This window comes from Sapajus apella, unplaced genomic scaffold (assembly GCF_009761245.1).
Source record: "Sapajus apella isolate SASKATOON/1434 unplaced genomic scaffold, GSC_monkey_1.0 scaffold137, whole genome shotgun sequence".
Classification (NCBI taxonomy): domain Eukaryota; kingdom Metazoa; phylum Chordata; class Mammalia; order Primates; family Cebidae; genus Sapajus; species Sapajus apella.
In genome coordinates, this window is record NW_022437077.1 from 375,806 (window position 1) to 398,268 (window position 22,463).

General features: G+C 43.3%; 1 protein-coding gene across 2 annotated transcripts in view; it reads right to left on the reverse strand.

Annotated features, from left to right (window-relative positions):
* EYA2 (EYA transcriptional coactivator and phosphatase 2) overlaps positions 1 to 22,463 on the reverse strand; it is a 294,310-nt gene that overhangs the window by 209,390 nt on the left and 62,457 nt on the right. The window contains exon 1 of one of the 2 annotated variants that reach the window (XM_032263647.1): positions 14,280 to 15,360. The exons of the other annotated variant lie outside the window; for it this stretch is intronic. Within the exon in view, the coding sequence (XP_032119538.1) occupies positions 14,280 to 14,425 (146 nt within the window). The 5' untranslated portion in view covers positions 14,426 to 15,360. Of the gene's footprint in view, positions 1 to 14,279; positions 15,361 to 22,463 lie in introns of those variants that run through there. 2 annotated transcript variants of the gene reach the window in all.

Here is a 22,463-nt window from a genome sequence, read left to right on the forward strand (position 1 = left end):
AGAGAGAGAGAGAGAGAGAGAGAGAGAGAGAGAGAGAGAGAGACGGAGTCTTGCTCTGTCTTCCAGGCTGGAGTGTAGTGGTGTGATCTTGGCTCACTGCAACCTCTGCCTCCCAGGTTCAGGTGATTCTTCCACCACAGCCTCCTGTGTAGCTGGGATTACAGGTGCACGCCATCACACCCAGCTAATTTTTGTATTTTTAGTAGAGATGGGGCTTTGTCATGTTGGCCAGGCTGGTCTTGAACTCCTGACCTCAAGTGATCTGCCTGCCTCGGCCTCCCAAAGTGCTGAGATCACAGGTGTGAGCCACCATGCTCACCCTCCACCGCCCTGCCTCCCCCAATATTTTTGATCTGTAGTTAATTGACTCCTTGGATTGGAACCAAGTATACTGTTAATGGACACAGATGCATTTCACATAAAGAAAATTACACTCAGGAATGATCGACACTGTTTTCAGGAAAATGGCTAACTCTGGGGGTAGGAGGGAAGGTAATTTTGGAAGTGGCACCTGGGGGGTCTTCGCCTGTGCAGTGTTTTGGTTCAGGGGTTGACACTACCTATGACCATAAGCCAAATCCAGCCCACAACTGTTTTTGTGTGACCTGTGAGTCAGGAATGGCTTTCACATTTTTAAATGGTTGCAAAATAATCAAAAGCTAGATACTATCTCATAATATGTGAAAATGATGCAAAATTCATATTTCAGTGTCCATAGGTAAAGTTTTATTGGAACACTGCCCTGCTCACTGGTTTACTATCCTGTCTGTGGTTACTTTCACACCACAATGTTAAGTGGAGTAGTTTCAACAGAGACCATGTATGGCCTGCAGAGCTGAAGGTATTTAGGATCTGGCAGCAAAATTTTGCCAACCCCTGTATCAGGTCATCAGGATTCTGGGTATCCCACTTTTGTATGTTTTACCCATCTTTGTATGCCTGAAACACTTCATAATTGTTAAATAAGAAAGTCTTCATTTTAGGGCTTGTACATAGGAAATACTTTATGCATATGGACTTTTTGATCTGATGAGAGAATCCCACCCTGATATGGTTTGGGTATTTGCCCCCTTCAACTTTCATGTTAAAATGTGATGTGGGGCCGGGCGTGGTGGCTCATGCCTGTAATCCCAGCACTTTGGGAGGCCAAGGTGGGTGGATCACAAGGTCGGGAGATCGAGATCTAAGCCATCCTGGCTAACATGGTGAAACACCGTCTCTACCAAAAATACAAAAAATTAGCGGGGCATGGTGGCACATGCCTGTAATCCCAGCTACTCGGGAGGCTGAGGCAGAAGAATTGCTTGAATGTGGGAGGCGGAGGTTGCAGTGAGCTGAGATTGTGCCATTGCACTCCAGCCGGGTGACAGAGCGAGACTCTGTCTCAAAAAAAAAAAAAAAAAAAAAAAAGTGATGTGATCCCTAGTATCTTGGGACTAGTGGGAGGTGTTTGGGTCATAGGGGTGGATCCCTGAACGGCCTAGTGCCCTCTCCATTGTATGAGCGAGTTTTTGTTCTATTAGTTCACAGGAGAGCTAGTTATTTAAAAGAGCCAGGCATCTCTCTTGCTCCTTTTGTCATTGTGTGATGTGCATGCTGCCCCTCCAGCTTCCACTATGAGTAAAAGCTTCCTGAGGCCTCACCAGAAGCCAAACAGATACTGATGCCATACTAGTACAGCCTGCAGAACTGTGAGCCAAATAAACCTCTTTTCTTTGTAAGTTACGCAGAATCAGGCATTCCTTTATAGCAATGCAAAACAGGCTAACACATACACAAATCAGCTCTGGTGTTTATATCCTTATATTGAATATATGTGTGTGTGTGTGTGTGTGTGTGTGTGTGTGTGTGTGTGTGTGTAGAGAGAGAGAGAGAGAGAGAGAGAGAGCTAATGTTTATATATAAATGTTGAGTCCTAAAATGTCCCCATCTATACATGCATCCTGGGTGCCTGTTTTCTTGTTTTTCAAATGCCACAGGCACTCCAGGATAGAGGCCTAGGCATCTTGCTCCTTCAACATATCAAAGCTATCAAAGCTGTCCTATGGTGTTTAGCAAATAGCAGACATTGTATCTTTATCTGGCTACAGGTGCCAGAAATTTGCATCATATCCAAATGTATTCCCTTCATTCTTCTGGGTGTGTGCAAATAATTTAAGGTTAAAAAGTAAGCAATGGGGTTAAAAATATCATTAGTCTCTAGATATCCAGATGCTGTGAGTATTAGAAGCAGCAAATTGTTAGCCAACTGACCAAATCTAGTTAAAAACAAAATGAATTGTTTTTCCCACTCCCTGGGGTTTAAAAATATTTGTAGTTTGCAATACTTAAAAATGAGGCAAGTTCACATAAAAATCTGGATTTTCCCCTTTTCTTGGAAATAGAAGAATACTGCCTTATTCTTGCATGGCAGCAACCAGCTGGCACTGAACAGTGGCTGCCCAGTTAAGTCATGGGATATGAGCTCCATTTTGTCACAGTCCCCACCACTCCCTACTCTCTTACATGACCCTCTTTTGTCATTTGCATTTGAGAGCTACGTCATATGTAGTATCAGAAAAGCTGGCTAAGGAAAGAGACAGCAGTGTGACACTTCTGGCCTCAGTCAACGTAGCTTATTTACTTTACTGAGTGTTGCCATCATCCTTCAGAGCTCTCACACATCCAAAACAGCATTTTGTTGATTTTAAGCAGAGAAGGAAAGTGTTTGTGAATTTGAACTCTGAGACTGAGTATTGCGACTAAGGCTTTTGGTGTATTCACCTTATGCTCTTGCCTAAGATTCTTGAAGGCCAAGCCAATGAGGAAATCACCTTTATTTCCTACACAGCACTTGACACAGAATCTTGTTCACGCCATCATCCAAATACCTTCTGTTGGAGGAAAGGAGGAGAGAAGGGACAGAGGGAGAGAGGGAGAGGGAGGGAGGAAATCTTATTTGAGCCATGACCTTCTTCCAACAAGATTTTTTAAAGTTTCAATTTATCTGTATTTTTCCACCACACCCTAGACAATGACTCTGACATGTTAAATATGTAAACATTTCCTTATAAATAATGCCATGTTGTTTTATGTGTGGCATGTGTTTTAATTTAATGAATAGTGTGTATAATATCTCATTCTGTTTACCAGGATTTTTATTTTCAGTCTGCACTAATTTAAAAATGTGCACAGTACTGGATGCGTATCTAGCTTGCAGTTATAATTCTATAGTGCACACCCACTCTATTGAATTTACGCATTGTCCTGGTGGTGAATGGGTAGGATCGCTCAGCCACCTTATAAACAATGCTGCAATGAACATCTCCATTCATCTTCATTTTTAAAATGCAGTATCTCTCTCTCTCTACATGTATACACACATATTCCTAAAATGTATTTACATCCAAAGTGGAGGATTTCTGTGTTATGGAGTATATGTGAACTGAACTTGAGCAAGTACTAGCAGACTGTCTCCATAATTTTTGTACTCTTCTAGATTCGACCAGAAGTGCATAAGGGTTCCAGTTTTACAATTTCCTGCTAACGCTTGGCACTGTCCCAGTTCCTACTTTTACCAAACTAATGCGTGGAAAGCAATATCTCATAGTTGTTTTGATTTTCATTTCTAGGATTAGTAGTGAGTTTGAGCATATAGTCACATAATTGTGGGCCATATGAGTGTTTGGAAATTGTCTATTCAGATCTTTTATGCTTGCCCATTTTTCTACTGGGTTTTCTTTTTTTTTTTTCTTATTGATTTGCTGGAGTTCATTATAGAGTCTAGGCATTCATTGTTGTTTTTTTTTTTTTTTTGATGCTATAAATTTCTTCACTTAGTCTTTCATTTGTCTGTTTCCTTTATTTCTATTGTCTTTTGTAGAACAAAAAAATCCTTACATATTTACCTGATAATTTCTTTTAGTAGCTATAAAAATCCTTTCTCTATTCTTGGGATTTTAAAATTTGTCTGCATGTTAAACTTTTCACTTAGAGTTTCACCTTTCTTATTTAAGTCTTTAATTCATTTAGAGTCTGCCTTTTTATGTGGTTTAAAGTTTAATTTTTCTCCATATTGAAGAAAACAAAAATAAGCCATTTTTCCTAATATGTATTAAACTGTCCAGCTGATTGCGCCTCCCAGCTATTAATGTGATAGCTTGTATTTTTAGTCAATCTTACCATCATGATCAAAAATAAAAGCCATAGAATACTGTTTTAAAGGACTGGAAGTCAACCAAGGCAGGTCTTGAGGGACCAAGATCTCAGAGAGATGAAAAACAGACTAAGTTTGGCCTCTATCAATTTTCCCCTCAAGACATTTGCCAGTTTATAAGCAAAGAAGAAAAAAGCAACAGCTTAGAGTTTTCCATTCTTATGGAGTTGGGGAGACAAAAAGAGCTCAGGATTCCTAAGGTAGTTAGAACACAAGGAGCAAAAGATTATAGAAATATGAGAACCACAGAGGTATGAGTCTGATATTGTTGACAGTTATTAGCCGTGAGGCATTTGCTGATGCCCAGGCTGGGTGCAGCGAGAGGCAGAGAAACCAAGCAAAAAGGAATAGTAGCTATGAAGGCAAAAAATTAAGCAGAGCTTTTTTTTTGCGATGGACCAATTATAGGAAGGCAAAAATTGGAATTCATGGCCAATAAGGATGAGAAGCCTTGAGAAACACTCAAGGCTTTTAACTGGGGCCCCGAAAGGGTTACTTCCTTGGAGTAAGGGCAAACCAAATAGATCCTGTCTTGAGTCATCTCAATTCCATATTGGACCAAAGTGATTTGCCTCTACTATCATCAATAGCCAGAAGAAAAACTTTTCTTTTGGGGGAGATGCCATCTTCAAGTCTCCAGTGTTTTGTACACAATAAAAAAAATTACCAGGCATATAAAGAGACAAAACCAAATGATCAAAAACCAAGACAAACAACAACAACAACAACAACAGAAAACCTCACATGAGATTCAGCTATTGAAGTTGTCAAACAAGAACTCCTCAGCAACTGTGATAATAAAAAAATTGATTTAAGATGAGAATGCTGCTAAAAAATACTAGACTTTTTAAAAATGGAAATTACTGGTTGGGTATGTGGCTCATACCTGTAATCCCAGCACTTTGGGAGGCTGAGGCGGATGAATCACCTGAAGCAGGAGTTCAAGACCAGGCTAACAAGGTGAAACCCCATATTTACTGAAAATACAACAATTAGCCAGGCATGGTGGCAGGTGTCTGTAATCTCAGCTACTCGGGAGGCTGAGGCAGGAGAATAGCTTGAGCCCAGGAGGTGGAGGTTGCAGTGAGCTGATATTGTACCACTGTACTCCTGCCTGGGTGACATGAGCAAAACTCTATCTCAAAAAAAAAAAAAAAAAAAAAAGAAAAGAAATTACATAACTGAGAAATGAAATGAAATAATTAAAATTAAGAACTCAACAGATCAGTTGAACTACTGACTGGACACAGCAGATGAAAGAATTAGTGAACTGGAAGGTAAGTCAGTAGACAAATCTTAAGAAGAAGGTTGGAAAATCAGTTTAAAAGATCATAAAAGAAACATGGGACATGGTAAAAGATCTAGCACACATATAATAGGGGCCCCAGAAGGAGAGGAGAGAGGAGAGGGAGAGAGAGAGAGAGAGAGAGAGAGAGAGAGCAAGTGAGAAACAATATTTAAAGAGAAACTCACAGAAGATCTTCCCAGACGGATAACAGACATCAAGTCATGGAATCAAGAAGTTCTGTGAATCCCAAACAGGATAAACACAGAGAAAAGAATTCCTGGACATATGATGGTCAAACTGTAAATGTGCAAAAATATATTAATCTGAAAAACAGTCAGAGGGGGAATAAAATATATAATCTTTAAAGAAGGTATAATAAGGAGAAGCAGCTTCTCAGCAGAATCGATGGAAAACAGAAAACAATGAAATTTCATCTGCCAATGTAGAATTCTACGTCAGCAAAAAACAAACAAACAAAATTTCAAAATGAGGACAAAATAAAAATGAAACAAACCAAAATTAAGATTGTTTGCCATCAACAAACCTGCACTAAAAAAGAATGTTCTGGAAGCATGAAAATTCACCAATGAGGGGAGCTGGGGAGAGAGAGCAAGGGGAGAGATGCCAGATGTAGGTGATGGGGAGGAAGGCAGCAAATCACACTGCCGCGTGTGTGCCTATGCAACAATCTTGCATGTTCCTCACATGTACCCCAAAACCTAAAATGCAATAAAATAAATAAATGGGAGGCAAAAAAAGAAAATTCACCAATGATAAAGAGCAACATCAAAGCGTAAATATGTGAGCAGAAGGAAGATAGATAAATACAATTCACATGTTTTAAGGACCTTGCATTTCCTTGGAAATGGTAAAAGTACTAATTTATAGTAAACTTTTAGATATATCAAGAATGTATCCTATAATATTTAGGGTAACTGCTAAAGAATAGTAAGTGTAAACATTTCATGTACATTTATATATTACATTAATTATAGTAAACACAAACAGAATAAATATAACACTTGAAAGACAAAGATCACCAGATTGACTTTAAAAATAACCACATGCTTATTACGAGACCCCTTTTAAATATATAGACATACAAAGATTCAAAGCAAGGATTCAATGATATGAATACAACTTAAAAGAAAGCTGGCATTACCCCAAGTAGACTTTAAAATAAAAACCGTTATTAGAGATTTACAGGGACATATAGTAATGATAAAATAATCCACCTAGATATGATAATTTAAAAGTTTTTATCCTTTTGAAAATTAATGTGCATGAAGAAAGGGACTTGACTGATTCTAAGTCCCTGTTAGACCAAGAATTAGATCTGCAAAATCTAAAATACCTATAGCAATTAAAATACCTACAGCAATCAAAACACATCATCCTTTGGAGGCAAGCAAATGAACAGCACTAATAAAGCCAAAGCTACAGAAGTATTAATCTTCACAAAGTAAACACGATCCTGACTTGTGAACCTGACAATTGCTCCTTCCTGCTGTCAGCTACAGCTACAAGCACTGGTGACTTCTAGAGGCAAACTATTAGCCACAGAGTATAGGAATGTGAACAAGCAATTCAAGGCAACTGGGTTTCCAAAGTTAGTAAAACCCTTCCAAAAATCCTAGTCACAGTTCTCATTTCCCACACACCTAATTTATGCCAGGCAATTTTCCTGATCACATTTACATTATCTCTTTTAATTCTCTTAACCATGCTGGGAAATAGAAGGATCTGTCCTGTATTTCCTCAAAGGCCAGCTAAACACAGATTTAGGTCTGAGCAAAGCGTAGGCACCGAGAAAATGTGAAATCGTTCCTGTTTGGTGAACTTACCCTGTTCTGCCATGAGGATCTAAAAAGAAGCTTTTCAAATGTCAGCACGCTCCACCAATTGATGGATGGATAAAGAAAATGTGGTATGCATATAGAATAGAATATTATTCAGCCATGAAAAAGAAAATTCTGTCATTTGCTGCAACATGGATGGAACTGGAGGTCATTATGTTAAGTGAAATAAGCCAAGCACAGAAAGACAAATATGGCATGTTCTCAGTTACATGTGGGGGCTAAAAAAATAGATCTCATTAAGATGGAGAGTAGATTGTGGTTATTAAAGGTCAGGAAGGGTGGTGGGGAGGATGAAGAGAGATTCATTAATGGGTACAAATATACAGTTAGAAAGAATAAGATCTAGTGTTCAATACAACAGTAGGGTGGCTATAATTAACAATAATTTATCATACATTCAAAAGAGCTAGAATATAGAATAACTTGAATGATGCTAGCATCAAGAAAAGATACATATTTAAGGTGATGAAATCCCAGTGACCCTGATTTGATCTGTACACATATGAATGTATCAAACTATCACATGCACCCTGTAAATAAGTCCATCTATTATGTATCAATAAAAAAAAAACTAAACAAAATTGTAAAAAAAAAATTTCAGCATGCAGTAAGTTTTCTGTCTTATAAATCGCTTTGTTTCATTATTGAATTGGAGGAGACAATGGAGGAGGAAGGCCAGTCTCCGGTGTTTGAGGCTGCTAAAGGTCTTAACTTGGCCCTGATTACATTGCTCAGCTTACACATCATAGAAATAAAAACAGCTCACACTTACAGAGCATTTATTCTGAGGCCTAAATCTCTTTGCATGCACTGGCTCATTTCATCCTATGAAGTAGGTAGAGATGAGGAGACAGGTTCAGAGATGGACCTGGCTAGTTAGTGGTGGAGCCAGGATTCTCACCCAGATGATCTGGCTCCAGACCCGTGCTCTTAACCGCAGGTTGCAGACAGCTCTGCATCACAATTTCAACGCAGGGCCCATCAGCTCTAAAGTCTACTAAGCTACCCAGTCAGAGCACCCGATCTGTTATCTGCTCCAGGGGTTCAAATCCCAGCTATGTCGCTGTCAGCAGTGTGACCTTGGGCAAGTGTTATTTCATTTATCTGAGCCTCAGTTCTATAAGATGGAGAAAATACTACCCTCCTCCCCAGGTTATTCTGAGAAAAGTGAGTCAGGGAAGGCATGTGAGTGGGTATTCAACAAGGGGCAGCTGACATTATTTGCATTCACACAGACAAAGGCTCAAAACACACAATTCGTTTCATTCCAGGTAGACACTGGAAACTGTCATGAGGATCACCCGGAAACCACTGGTTCCTATTGTGGTTTGAGGGGCAGAGTTGAGCTCTCCTGCAATTTGGGGGGAAGGCTTTCTTCACATTCTCCCCACTTGCCCCAACTCACAATTACCTGAAATAGGAGACCAGCTTATTCTCTATGCAGGGGGAGGAAGAGAGAACTTAGCCTTCACGGAATCTGGGGGAGGAGAAAGACCTAGCTTCCCTTTCACAAAGGCAGGGAAGGGAAAGGAAGAAAAAGCATGGAATTCATTTACAGAAAAAGAAAAAAAGAAATCCTTTCTGTGTAGCATTGTTGCAAAACCCTGATAGCCCAGCTCCTTCAGAACAGGGCCCAAAGGAGCAGGAAGAAAGAGGCATTCAAGGGCCCCCACCCTCTGGCCTCCTTGGCCTGCTGCTGCCTGCGGCTTGTGCCATTTGTTACCCTTGTCACCACCCCTGTCCCTGGGGACTGGGAAGCAGTGGGGGAGCCCGAGAGATGACAGCTGGAGGGTGGGGGCAGGGGCAGCTTCAAAGGCTGGGAAGGATCAAAAGCAGATGGAGGGTCCCCAGCGGGTGGGCCGCTCACCTTTCCGCACTCCTGTGAGTGCACCAGCTACCTTGGCTGAGGACAGTGGCCCTGCCTGTTAGATGCAGAGGACAGATGGCCAGTCGGCCAATGGGACTGTGGAGAGGGCCACTCCCAGCATCCTTCATGGGCTGAGAAATCGAAGCCTGCTGATTTCAATCACAGGCTTCTGGACAGACAGCAGCTGTAGCCGAAACCTGGATGTCTCTGGCAGCCTCCACCAGCCTCATTCAATTTCCCTTCAAAATACATCTGTGAATCACAAATCAGCTTGGCTTTCCCCATGTCAGGGGGCAATTGCTCACACCCAAAGCTCAGGATCACTCTTACTTCTCCCTCTCCTTCAATGCTCAGGTCCAATCCATCTCCAGGCCTTGTAAAGTTCTCCTCCATGGCCATCGCCCAGGTCCACGCCACCATCCTCTCTGCCCTGGAAGACCACCGCGGCCCGCCTGCCCACCGCCCTGGGGCCACCATGGCCTCCCTCCAGTTTGTTCTCTGTGCAGCAAACAATAGCATAAATCTGAACCTGCTCTCCTCACCTCATTCTTGCTTATAACCTCCGACGGCTCTTCATTGCCCTTAGGATGAAGCAAAGACTTCCAAACATACCCTTGATCTGCCTTTTCCTTGCCCAATGTCTGATTCCAGCACGCTGGCCTTTCTCTTGCTCCACACTCCCTCTTGCCACAGGGCCTTGGCACATGCTGTTCCCTCTGCCTGGAACTCCAGTCCCTCCTGTTCACCCTGCAGAGGCCTCAGTGCCAGCAGGATTTCCCCAGGCCCTCTCTGAGTGAGCGATTCCCCTGCTGCAGCTCACGGCCCTCTCTCCTACTGGTCACGCTAACAGTTTCTACAGGTGTTGGTGAGTTATTCAATTTCCCTAGGTCTCCCCACCAGACTGTAAGCTCTCAATGGCAGGGATTTGGTCTGTTTTATCCACCATTATATCCTCCAAATCTCCTACAGGGCCTGCCCTCGACAGTTGTTTAATAAATATTTGTGGTATGATGGACGAAGGTACTGTAGGAATAAAGGTACACATTCAAACAATATTTATGGAGTGTTTGCTAAATGTACCCCATACTGTGTGGAACACGCTCACTGCCGGCGCTGCAGTCCACTCCATGACTGCCCAGTCCCTCCAGCCATGGCCTTTGAGACCTCTGGTTTACTCTTGAACCTAATGTTAGCACTGTATGTAGGGTGTGGTCAGAGGTGTATCAGTATTGGATGCTACTGTCTCCCAGGCCATCCCAGAAGGGAGAGGAGATCCACAAGGCCCTGTTCAAATGACACAGCCATCCCCTTAATCATGGTTATTATACTACTAAATAGTCCTGTCTGGCGGTTGTGCCCTGAATGGACCTGCTTTGTGCTAAGAAAGCAGGAGGAGAAAGCGGAACTGTTCAGAGCTGCAGCGTGGAGAAGGACGTCACGGCTTAAGAAGCAGCGTGGTGGGAGAAGTGGGCTCCTGACATTTTGGCCTGGTGGCTTTTCTGGCAATAGCGTCCCTTCTTTCCTTAGGAAACTGCCTCCCTGCGGCCCTCAGTCCATGTGGCTCAGCTGGGACCGACCCTACTAACAGGCTCGGAGCCTGGCAATCAGCATCCCCCATTCCTCCGTCTACCGTGCTTGGCTCCAGGATAGTGGAGCCACCTGGGGCCAGTGGGAGCCCCAAGATGAACTGCCGGAAAAGAGATCATTCTCTCGTGCTGCGCATGAGCCCTGGAAGATGTGCACCTGGAGCCGTGGGCAGCCCCCTGCCTGCGGGACTGCAGACTGCCTTTGTGTTTTAATACAGGCGCATCATGCCCCAGGTGTTCAGTGTGAAAAGTCAGAGTAGAAATCAGCTGTGGGTGCAGCCAGTGAAATTTAGGGGCTGCTGTCACTTCAACAACCTTGGGGAAGAATTCCACAAGCCACGGGAGTATGGTCACAAATTTCCTCCTGTCCACACCTCCAACCTCCCCTGCCCCACCTCCCTTAACACGGGGAAGGTGTTATTGAATAGAAGTTGTGGGACAGGGCTGCCATGAGCTGGGAAACATCTTCCCAGATAAATAAGGCAAGTTCAGTTTCCTCTGCAAAGACTAGAAGGCAGATAAATGGATCAGGGACACAGCTGACACTAAAGCCATTCACTTATCTATGGAGTCAGGCTGCCCATCATATAGAATCATTAATGCTGTTTACGTAGCGCACCAAAAAGCAAAGCTGCTACTCCTTCACTAACTGGTTTCATCTTTCTTCCCCCTCCCCCACCCTTTAAGGGCCTTTTAAGAGCCAGGGACTGTCTCAGATACTGGGGATACAGGGACTGTCTCAGATACTGGGGATCAGATAGACAAGTTCCTGCTCTCCCGAAGTTGGCATTTCAGGGTGGGGTTTGCTAGCCAGACTTAGTTGGAATTCCTAGATGGGTGACCCCAGAATAGTCCACCTGTGCCTCCTCTTGATGAGATAAGAACTACATGATCCTCTCTTAAAGTTTTGGTTACCCAAATAACATCTGAAAACATTTGTAAACATGTTTTAAAATTTCAGATAAGATTAGAGTCACATTGGAGCACTGCCTCCCACCAGATGTATCCACAATTAATAGCATAAATAGTGTATAAACACAAACACCCACACATAATCATAAAAAGATACAGTATTATTTTTATAATTACCGCTATTGATCCTGTACATCTTGTTCCAAGACGTTTTTTCACTCTAATAATAATAATAAAAAATCTTGGTGTTCATTCCATGCCATGACACAGAGACCTAGCTTATTCTTCTTACTCTTTTTTATTTTATTTTTGAGATGGAGTCTCACTTTGTCACCCAAGCTGGAGTGCAGTGGTGCGATCTCAGCTCACCACAACCTCTGCTGCCCGGGTCCAAGCAATTCTCCTGCCTCAGCCTCCTGAGTAGCTGGGATTACAGGTGCCTGCCACCACACCCAGCTAATTTTTGTGTTTTTTAGTAGAGACGGGGTTTCACCATATTGGACAGGCTGGTCTTGAACTCCTGACCTTGTGATCTACCTGCCTCAGCCTCCCAAAGTACTGGGATTCCAGGTGTGAGCCACTGCGCCCAGCCTAGCTTATTCTTTCTCATTGCTGCGTGGTATCTGCAGGCATGTCTACTCCACAGTTCATCTTTCCGGGCCTCAGGGTTCCCACATTGTTGTTATGATAACGAATTCCACAATGACTGGGGCAGGTCCTCTAGGGTGCATGTGCATGGAGTTTTCTAGAAGTGATACCCCAAGGTAAAACTGCTGGCCCCCAGCTTAAAATAGTAAAACCCATTTGCCTATTGCTCCTCAGAGTGGTGAGTCCAATTTATATTCCCAGTGGAATGTCCATTTCTTCATCCCTTGTACTATTTTTACCCTCCGATCGGAGAGCTTTTATCCGAAAACTCTCTAAGGAAGACATAATGTTGTGTTGCCCAGCAAACTGCTGGTGTCAGCCTCCTGGGCTCAAGCAATCCTCCTGCCTCGGCCACCTATCTAGGACTACAAGTGTGCACCATCACACTTGGCTAGTGTTTTCATTTTAATTTTTTTGTAGAGGCAGGGATCTCACTTTGTTGCCCAGGCTGGGCTCAAACTCCTGGGTTCAAGTGATCCTCCTGCCTTGGCCTCCCAAGGTGCTGGGATTACAGATGTGAGCCACCGCACTCAACTTATGTATAAGCAACTGCGTAAGCAATATGCCTCTGTAGCAGCCTATTGAGAGCACCATCCTTCAGCCAAGCAGGCTTTCTAGGGAGGCTTACAATGAAAGGAAACCAGCTTGAGTCTTGAATCTCAGTTCCAGACTAAGCTCTCTCCCTATGCTTGATGAATTCTCATTCATATGAGCTTGGCACAGAATCAAAAATAAAAACAGCTGATGGGAAAGCTTTCACTCTACTTCCTCCTTGGTTCAAGTGATTCCCCTGTCTCAGCTTCCCGAGTAGCTGGGGTTACAAGGCACCCACCATCGTGCCTGGCTAATTTTTGTATTTTCAGCAGAGACAGGATTTTGCCATGTTGGCCAGGCTGGTCTTGAACTCCTGACCTCAGGTGGTCTGCCCACCTCAGCCTCCCAAACTGTTGGCATGACAAGTGTGAGCCACCGCGCCCAGTCTGCTTCCCTCATTCTTGATTGTAAAACAAGGGTCCATCATTTGGTCAATCAATCCAACTTTGCTGTCCCTGGTATTTTAAAAAACATTTTATTATTTTATTTTATTTTTTAAGAGACTGGATTTCACTATGTTGGCCAGGCTGGTCTCGAACTCCTGGGCTCCAGCAATCCCCCTGCCTTGGCCTCCCAAAGTGCTGGGATTACAGGCGTGAGCCACTGCGCCAGCCAAAACCTTTTATTTTGAGATAGTTTTAGATTTACAAAAAGTTGCAAAACATAGTACAGAAAGGTCCTGAGTGCCCTTCACCCAATGCCTTCCACCCTGTGATTACATCTTACATAACCATAGTACAATGTCAAAGCCAAGAAGCTGAGGTTAATGCAGTGTGTGTGTAGATCTGTGTCATTTTATCACATGTGCAGCTCTGCATAGCCACTGCTGCAATCTAGAGACGAGTCCATCACCGCAAAGATTTCCCTGTGCTACTCCTTCATAGGCACACCCACCCCAGGCCCCCCCGACCCAAAACCCCTAACCCCTGGCAACCACTAATCTGTTCTCCATCTCTAAAATGTCATTTTGAAAAAGTTATATAAATGGAATCGTGCAGTATGCAACCTCTTGAGATCGGCTTTTTGAAAAAAACACATGATGCAAGTTTGGATGCCTGCATTTTATGATGCGTGTTCCAATATTCTCTAGGCCCACAAGAGGCAACCTTTAAAAAGGCACCCAACGTGCAGTGACAGACTGGGACAGGACCACACACGTTCTGCTTGATTCCTGGTTGGGTTCAGCAGGGCCCTGGAGCCAAATGTAGAACTTTATAGAACATTTCTCACGCAGAGCCATTAAAAAGAAAAAAAAGAAACCAAACCAAACCCACACCCCAACCCACAACCACCAAAACTAGGCACAAAGCAAAACACCAAGGACTCTTACTGTAAGGGAAGAGTCCTTCTTGCCAAGGATGGCTGGAGAACATGAAGTGCTGGAGGCCACCGGGGGAGTCCTGGAGTCCTGGTATCCCACCATGAGGCAGGCAGGAGATCCAGGGAGGAAAGAGAATCCTCAGGTTGCAGAGGCATTCTGCTTTCAGGTACCACACCAGCAACGTTGTCCTTCACTGTTCCTCTCCCTTTCCTTCACCCCAACCATAGCTCATTGCAATGACCTGGACCCATTTGAAACCATTTAAACTGTGGCGAGCTTTGTTCTGAGTCTACAAAGCAAGGGCATTGTTATTGGGGGAAGGGAACCAGGCGGGAAAGAAATGTTGAAGAATGGGTAAGAGAAAGTGAATACTGGAAACCAAATAGGAGAGGATCTTCACTTGTCCAAATTAGTATTTGTGCCCCATGACGCACTGACAACTGTGAAGATGGAAATAATAGTAATTCATGTACACTAAGCGCTGTCCACCTGCCAGATGTTGCTTTAAGTGCCTTTCCTATTTGAGTCCCCATAATCTTCCCGATCTTCTACCAACCTCAATCCCATTTTAGTTTGGTAGAACTTCAATCCCATTTTATTGGTAAGGAAAGTGGGGACAGAAATCGAAGACATTTGCCTAAAACCAACTGTAAGTAGCAGAGATGGATTGAGAGCCCCTTGCTTTGAATGTTCCCCTCTTCTGCCATCTGCCACTGACAGCAGCAGATGTCTTAAAATTAATCTTTTCTAATGACTGATCTCCTCTAATTACATCATTACCCTGAAATTGAATGAGCCATGCAGCGATTCATGAGTGTTTTTAAAAACTGTTTTTATTCTTGTTTGGAGGTTGGCTGAATTTTATGCAATTTCATACAATGAGTTTTTTTTTTCCCCTCCCTCTCTTTTCATCAGATGGCTTCATGGTGAGGGCTAGAAGTTTTTTAATGAAAAATTTCCAACATATATGAAAGTAGACTGAATAGTGGAATGAACTCCTGTGCACCCATTACTGAGACACAACAATGTTCATGATTTTTACCAAACGTGTCTTTTCTCAGAATTTTGGTTGGTTTACTTTTCTCTTTGCTCAAGTGTTTAAAACAAATTCAACCTTGAAGCCTCTTTTCTCCATACACCTCATTTAAAAATATGGATGTTTTCCATCATCACACGTAACAAAATTCACAGTCACTCTTTGTGCCATCTTGAACACCGTCCACATTCACTCTTCCCCAGTTGTCTCAACACACCCTTGTAAAGGTGGGTTGTGATATAGGACCTAAACAAAGTCTGCACAGTAGATTTACTTATTGTATCTCCTACATTTATTTAATCTAGGACAGCCTTCCCCTCCTTTTTATACAGACTCGATGTGTTGGGGAAACTCGTCAGTTGTCTTGCAGAATATCTCATGTTCTGTATTTGCCTCTTTACAGTGTTGTTAACGCATTTCTCTTTTCATTGTATTTCCCATAAGTCAGCTGGAATTGTGATTAGGTTCAGAGTAATCTGAGGGAGGGTAGCAATGCTCTGGAATTGGTGCTGGGTTCTCACCGCTGCAGCTCATCAGGAGTCCCAGGTGTCTCCTTTCTAGTGACACCACAAAGGCCCTCGTGTTCAGGTAGCACCTCCTGCTTCCTCCATTATAAAGTTCCCCACTAACCTCCGATCTCATGGTTTCATCCACTAAAGTTTGTGGCCTGAATCAGTTCTTTCACTAGGAGTTTAGAAACTTTAAAATATTTATTTGTAAAGAAGATAGATATTCTAGAATATTCCAATAATGTTAGTACATTTGTTCAACATTTACATTCTTGCAAGTTGCTGTCAAAATTCTTTCCTCATTGCACTCCCCCAACCAGACTGTGAGGTGGGCAGAGTTGGCAGGAACCTGGAACAGTGGTGACTAAGCAGCTTCCTCGGGTGCCCGGGTGCTTGAGTTCAAATCCCGGCTTTGCCACTTGCTAATGGTGTGGGATCTTCCTTGACTTCTCTGCTTCAATTTTCTCACTTGTCAGATGGGGATACAAAGGGTCCCCACCTCCTAGGGCTGCTGTGGGGATGAAATGACTACACTTGTATAGTTCTGAACGCAGAATAGGATACAGAGTAAGTGCTCTTCTCCACCCTTAGAAGTAAAGAAACTGGGAGGCTAACAAATCAAGTAAGTTTCTTCAGGTCCCACGGCTAACGACAGGCAGAGCTGGAACAAGGCGCAGGTCTCTTTCACCACATGACACTGTGCCAATGGAGTGTTTTTCCACATTCCATGTTTCCTAATTATTTTGAAAATGATTGCAAATAATTAGGAAAGCCACTTTTTGGCCACAATAACTTGGAGAAATTAATACTCAAATGACCTAATATAACACTTAATCCAAAACCCTTCCCACCCTCCAATCTCGCCTCCTGGAAGTTCCGTCCTTATAGCCTCTCCTGCAGGGACATTCCCCTTTGTGCGATTATTCAGACCTAGTGAATTGGTTCCCACTTTATAGTTTTTGCACTTGCTGTTCCTCCTGCAACAAATCCTCTTCCACCTGTGGTGTTTTCTCAAATGCCACCTCCTCAGAGATTGCTTTGTTTTCTTTCTTTCTTTTTTTTTGAAATGGAGTCTCTCTCTGTCGCCCAGGCTGGAGTACAATGGCGCAATCTCAGCTCACTGCAACCTCGGTTTCCCAGGTTCAAGTAATTCTCCTGCCTCAGCCTCCTGAGTAGCTGGGATTACAGGCACCTGCCACAATGCCTGGCTATTTTTTGTATTTTTAGTAGAGATGGAGCATGTTAGTCAGGCTGGTCTTGAACTGCTGACCTCAGGTGATCCACCTGCCTTGGCCTCCCAAAGAGCTAGGATTACAGGTGTGAGCCCAGCCTCCTTTCTTGATCATATTGTCAAACTCTTCCCAAATCCCCCCAATCACCACCTACTTTCTATCCCATGAGCATGTTTTATTTGCCTTCTTAATTCTGATCACTATCTTAAAATATACTGCATATTTCTCTGTTCACTTTCAGAGGCTGGGGGCTTTGTCTGTCTTGTCAATTCTGTGTCCTTGGCACGTAATACAGTAATTGTAATTGGCATTAAACAATCAGGCAATGAGTATCAGTGAAATGAATACAAAAAAATTATACTACAGCCTCACAGTGTTACAGACAAGGATCATGGCATGTGCCACTTATCATAACATTTTCTGTATTTCTTTTTACAGAAGAAAAACTATACATGCTCGTGGTAAGAGGCAGAACAACATATAATGTAAAAAGTTAAGTTCCCCACAGTCTCAGTGATCTGTACTAATCATTCACAGTTTGGGTACACTGTGGTAGAGATTGTTAGGTGATCCCCAGTATTCTTTCCCTTCTCCCTTCTGCAAAATACAACTAATTCTTAGCAGGGCACTCAGCTACCCAGAATAAAGACTGCATTTCCCAGGTTCCTTTGCAGTTAGGCTGTGGTCATGTGACTAAGCACAGTCAATAGGATGGAATCAAAAGTGATGCGAGCAACATGTAGCTTAGGTCCTAAAAGGAATGGGGTGGACCTTCCTCTTTTCCCCATTCCTACTGGATAGAATGTCATGTGATGGAGTGCCATCTTGGACAATAAGGAAAAGGGCAGCACTTAAAGAATGAGGAAACAAGAGGAAAGGAATCTGGACTGCTGATGACTTTGCAGAGCAGAGCTGCTGTGTCAACTCAGACTTTTAGATGAGAGAGAAATAAACTCCTAGGTTATTTATGCCACTGTTATTTAAGTTCTTTGTTATACAGAGCCAAATCCACATTTGTCTGTCTGTATTTATCTACCTACCTACCATCTCTTATCTCCTGCCAGATTTTCTTCAGTGCATTTACGTGTGTGTGTGTGTGTGTGTGTGTGTGTGTGTGTGTGGCAACTTTATATTATGGAGAATTCCAAAAACACTGCAAAAATACCCACATTCATCTAATGAGCCTCCCTAAACTCATCACACAGGCACAGCACTCATGGCCAGTCCTGCCCCATTTCCACTCCACCTACTTCCCCCTGTCATAGCATTTGGCAGCAAATTCCATAATAGCATTTCATTTGTAAATATTTCCATGTAAGTCTCTCTCTAAAGAAAAGACCCTTTTTGGAAAACATAGCCACAATATTCCTTAATATTGAGCCAGAAATTCCTTAATATCACCCAAAACAGATAATCGCTTAACAAAAACTCTGTTGTATTTTGTTTTTATTCACATAAAAAAATACAGCCTGGACAGTTTTCGACATCAGGACACATGGAGCTGCCTGCTTCTTCTTAAATGTCTGCAAGTATTCCGTTGAAATGATGTAGCAGAGTTTATTATTTAACCATTCCCCAACTGATGTGCATCCAGGTTATTTACAGTTTGGGGTTTTTTTTCCCCTATATTAATCAATGATGCAGTGAACGTCTCTCTATCTCAGGAATTCTCAGCCTTGGCACTATTGAGATTTTTGGGCTGGGTGATTCTTTGTTGTACAGGGAATTGCAGCATCCCTGGGCCCTCTCCTCACTGTTTACCAGTAGCTGCCCTCTCCCCGAGTTGTAACAACTAAAACTGTCTCCAAACATTGCCAAATGCCCCCTGCTGTCAATATCAACCCTGGTTGAGAACCTCTCCTCTATTTTTATATACACTTAAGCAAGCACAAAACTCTAATTTCTTTTTAAAAAAATTATTCTTTAAGTTCTGGGGTACACTTGCAGAATGTGCAGGTTTGTTACATAGGTATACGCGTGCCATGCTGGTTTGCTGCATCCATCACCCCATCATCTACATTAGGTATTTCCTAATGTATATTAGATATACCTAATATACATTAGGTATATCCCTCCCCTAACCCCCTACCTCCTGCTATCCCTCCCCCTAGCCCCTCACCCCCTGACAGGCCCCAGTGTGGGATGTTCCCCTCCCTGTGTCCACGTGTTCTCATTGTTCGGCACCCACTTATGAGTGAGAACATGCAGTGAGAAAATCCTAATTTCTATAGCAGAGGCCAATAGTGAAATGGAAACAGAGAAATTTTCAAAATGGTGGCCATTTTGAAAAATATCAATTCATATTCACTGTGGATTTTAGGAAGTACTTTCGATGGGCCTTAATCGTGCTTCACCGTGGCAATCTGAGAATTGACTGTTCACCAAGAACTGCAGTCGGTGTTCTGCAAACGTAGCATATAAACCAAAGACCCTTTGAGTTGATTGTTTTTTAACATTATGCCTCAGGTCAGAGGGTCCTATGGAAAAACATCAGATGCATTTTATAAAAGTAGCCTTAGAGATGGGAACAGCATAAGTTTTATGGTGCACTTTTAATTACAGGATTATGTTTCAGGGAATGTGTGTGACCTCTGTATGCTCCTTCACCCCCATACGTTTAATAATAAATTGTGTTAAAATGATGTTTGTACACAAATGGGGGAGGGACTTCAGATTCTAAATAAAACCTAAACTCAATAGCCTGAAGCACATTCCCTTGGCCAGGTTTAACATCCAGCCAGAACCTGCTAAGAAAAATTAAATGAATCCCCAAAGAATGCATTGTGGGGCTGAACCAAGCCAAGGGAATTAACACTTAAAATAGATTTGAGGCTCCTGAGTTAGCTTAGTTCAGCTTTAGCTTCCAGTGCTGAAGTCTGGGATTTCTCGGGTAGTGAAACCAAAGCCACAGTAAAAACAAATAAAAAACAACAAAAAACCACACAAGTAAACAAACAAAAACAAAAGAGGAGAAACAAAGAGGAAGACAGGGAAGAATGCAAGAAACAAGAGAAATCTAAAAAAAGCTATATAACTAATCAAAGGGATTCAAGTCACTTATTCAGTCAACGAATACTACAAAGAACTACTATGTGCCAGCACTGATTTAATTCCTGGCAATCAGCCGGGCACGGTGGCTCACACCTGTAATCCTAGCACTTTGGGAGGCTGAGGCGGGCAGGTCACCTGAGATAAGGAGTTCAAGACCAGCCTGGCCAACATGGTGAAACCCCGTCTCTACTAAAAATACAAAAATTAGCCGGGCATGGTGGCAGGTGCCTGTAATTCCAGCTACTCGGGAGGCTGAAGCAGGAGAATGGCTTGAACATGGGAGGTGGAGTTTGCAGTGAGCAGAGATTGCGCCACTGCACTCCAGCCTGGGCCACTGAACTAGCACCCTGGTAGATTTCACCTTAGATCAAGTAATTCACTTTTGCTTATTAAAAAAAAAATTCCAGCTAGCAGTTCCTGTTAGCTGAAACCAGACAAGAAAGAGCCCTCTAGGTCAAATCTTCACACTGAGCAAGTGTTCATTATGCACACAGCCCTGTTAGCTGCTTTCTATACATTGGTTGATTTAATCCTTAAAATAACCCATGAGGTAAGAAATACTGTCCCCTCATTTTACAGAAGAGGAAACCGAGGTTCAGAAAGTTAACCTGAACAAGGATGCAGAGCTACACATTGACTGGCAGGAAAACATCTTTTGGAGTAGAGGTTCTTAGTGGTGTTTGGGTGGGGGGGGGAGGGGGAGGGATTTTGTTGCCCAGAGGACACCTGGCAATATCTAGATATATTTCTGGTTTACACCAATGGGGAGGGTGCTATTGGCATCCGGTGGGTAGAAGTCAGGGGTGCTGCTAAAAATCCCATTGCACCCAGGACAGTCCCACAACAATCATCCAACCCAAAATGTCAAAAGTGCTGAGGTTGAGAAACCCTGTTTTAGAGGAAAGATGTTCTGGGGGGTGGTGCAGGGAAGGGGAATGAGTTTCCAAACTGCCATGTTTAAACACGGAGGAGCAGTGTAGGGTGGCGGTTAAAAGATACAGACACAACCCTTGGGTGTGAGTCCCAGCTCGTCTATACAATGGGGATAAAAATGGCGCCAGTTGCAGAGAGCTGCTGTGAGGATGAAGTGAGGGGAAGGGCTTTTCAAACACCTGGCACACAGTAAGTGCCAGGTAAATGTTTGCCATTCTTGGGTTCAACCCACTCAATGCATGTTACAGTAAAATGTGCTGACATGCCTAATCACAATTGCTAAGATGTCTGGTGATGGCAGTTCAGGTGAGTTAACAAGATCAGGGTCCTCGATGGGCACCTTTGCATTCTCTTGGCCTCCCCTTAGGGTAACAGGACATCATAAGACATGTTTCTAAGAAACAAAACTGGCCAGGTGTGGCTCAAGCCTGTAATCCCAGCACTTTGGGAGGCCGAGGCAGGTGGATCACCTGAGGTCGGGAGTTCAAGATCAGCCTGACCAACATAGTGAAACCCCCATCTCTACTAAAAAAAAAAAACAAAAACAAAAACAAAATTAGCTGGGCATGGTGGCACATGACTGTAATCCCAGCTACTTGGGAGGCTGAGGCAGGAGAATTGCTTGAACCTGGGAGGCAGAGGTTGCAGTGAGCTGAGATTGTGCCATTGCGCCCCAGACTGGGCAACAAGAGTGAAACTCCATCGCAAAAAAAGAAAAGAAAGAAAGGAAAAAGAAACACAACTGGACATGGCCCTACTCTAAGCAGGAAGGAAGAAGGTGGGAAAAGAGGCACCACTCACATGTCCCCTTCATTTTTATCTCAGAGGACCCTCTCCACCAGCATCCTCAAGCAGCTATCCCCAGTATCTCATCCAGCCAATCACAGGAGGCTTAGTCTAACCACCCTTCGTCTCCTTGGGCGGAGGCCATGGTCAGCCAGGCAAGATGAAGGTTCTGTTGGTCTGCAAGGAGGGATGATGACTGCTGTCTATGCCACCACGAGGGGCTGTCCTGGAGGCATCCAATATACAAGGTCAAGCCAATCATCCTGATGCGTGATGTAACTTTGCAAGCAGCAGCTGTCTCTCCAGGTGCCAACTGTCATTATGAGTGCAGCATGGCTCGGCACCAGGAGCCGTGCGAGCTGCTTCACGTGGCCTGGCTCCTGCTAACTTCTCCTGTGGCATTCCTCACTACTCTACTGTCTGGTGACACCAGCATTTTACCTGATATCCCTTAAAAGCAGAAAGCTCCTTGCCACCTTGGAGTCTGCCCACAGCTGTTGCATCTGTCCTTAATGCTCATCCTTCCCCTCCATCCCACTTTAGGTTTCTGCATAAAAATCACAAAGTCACTGCTTCCAGGAAGCCTTCCCTGATACCACTACTGCTATCACCATCCTCCCTTACTGGATTAATTTCCACTGCACTC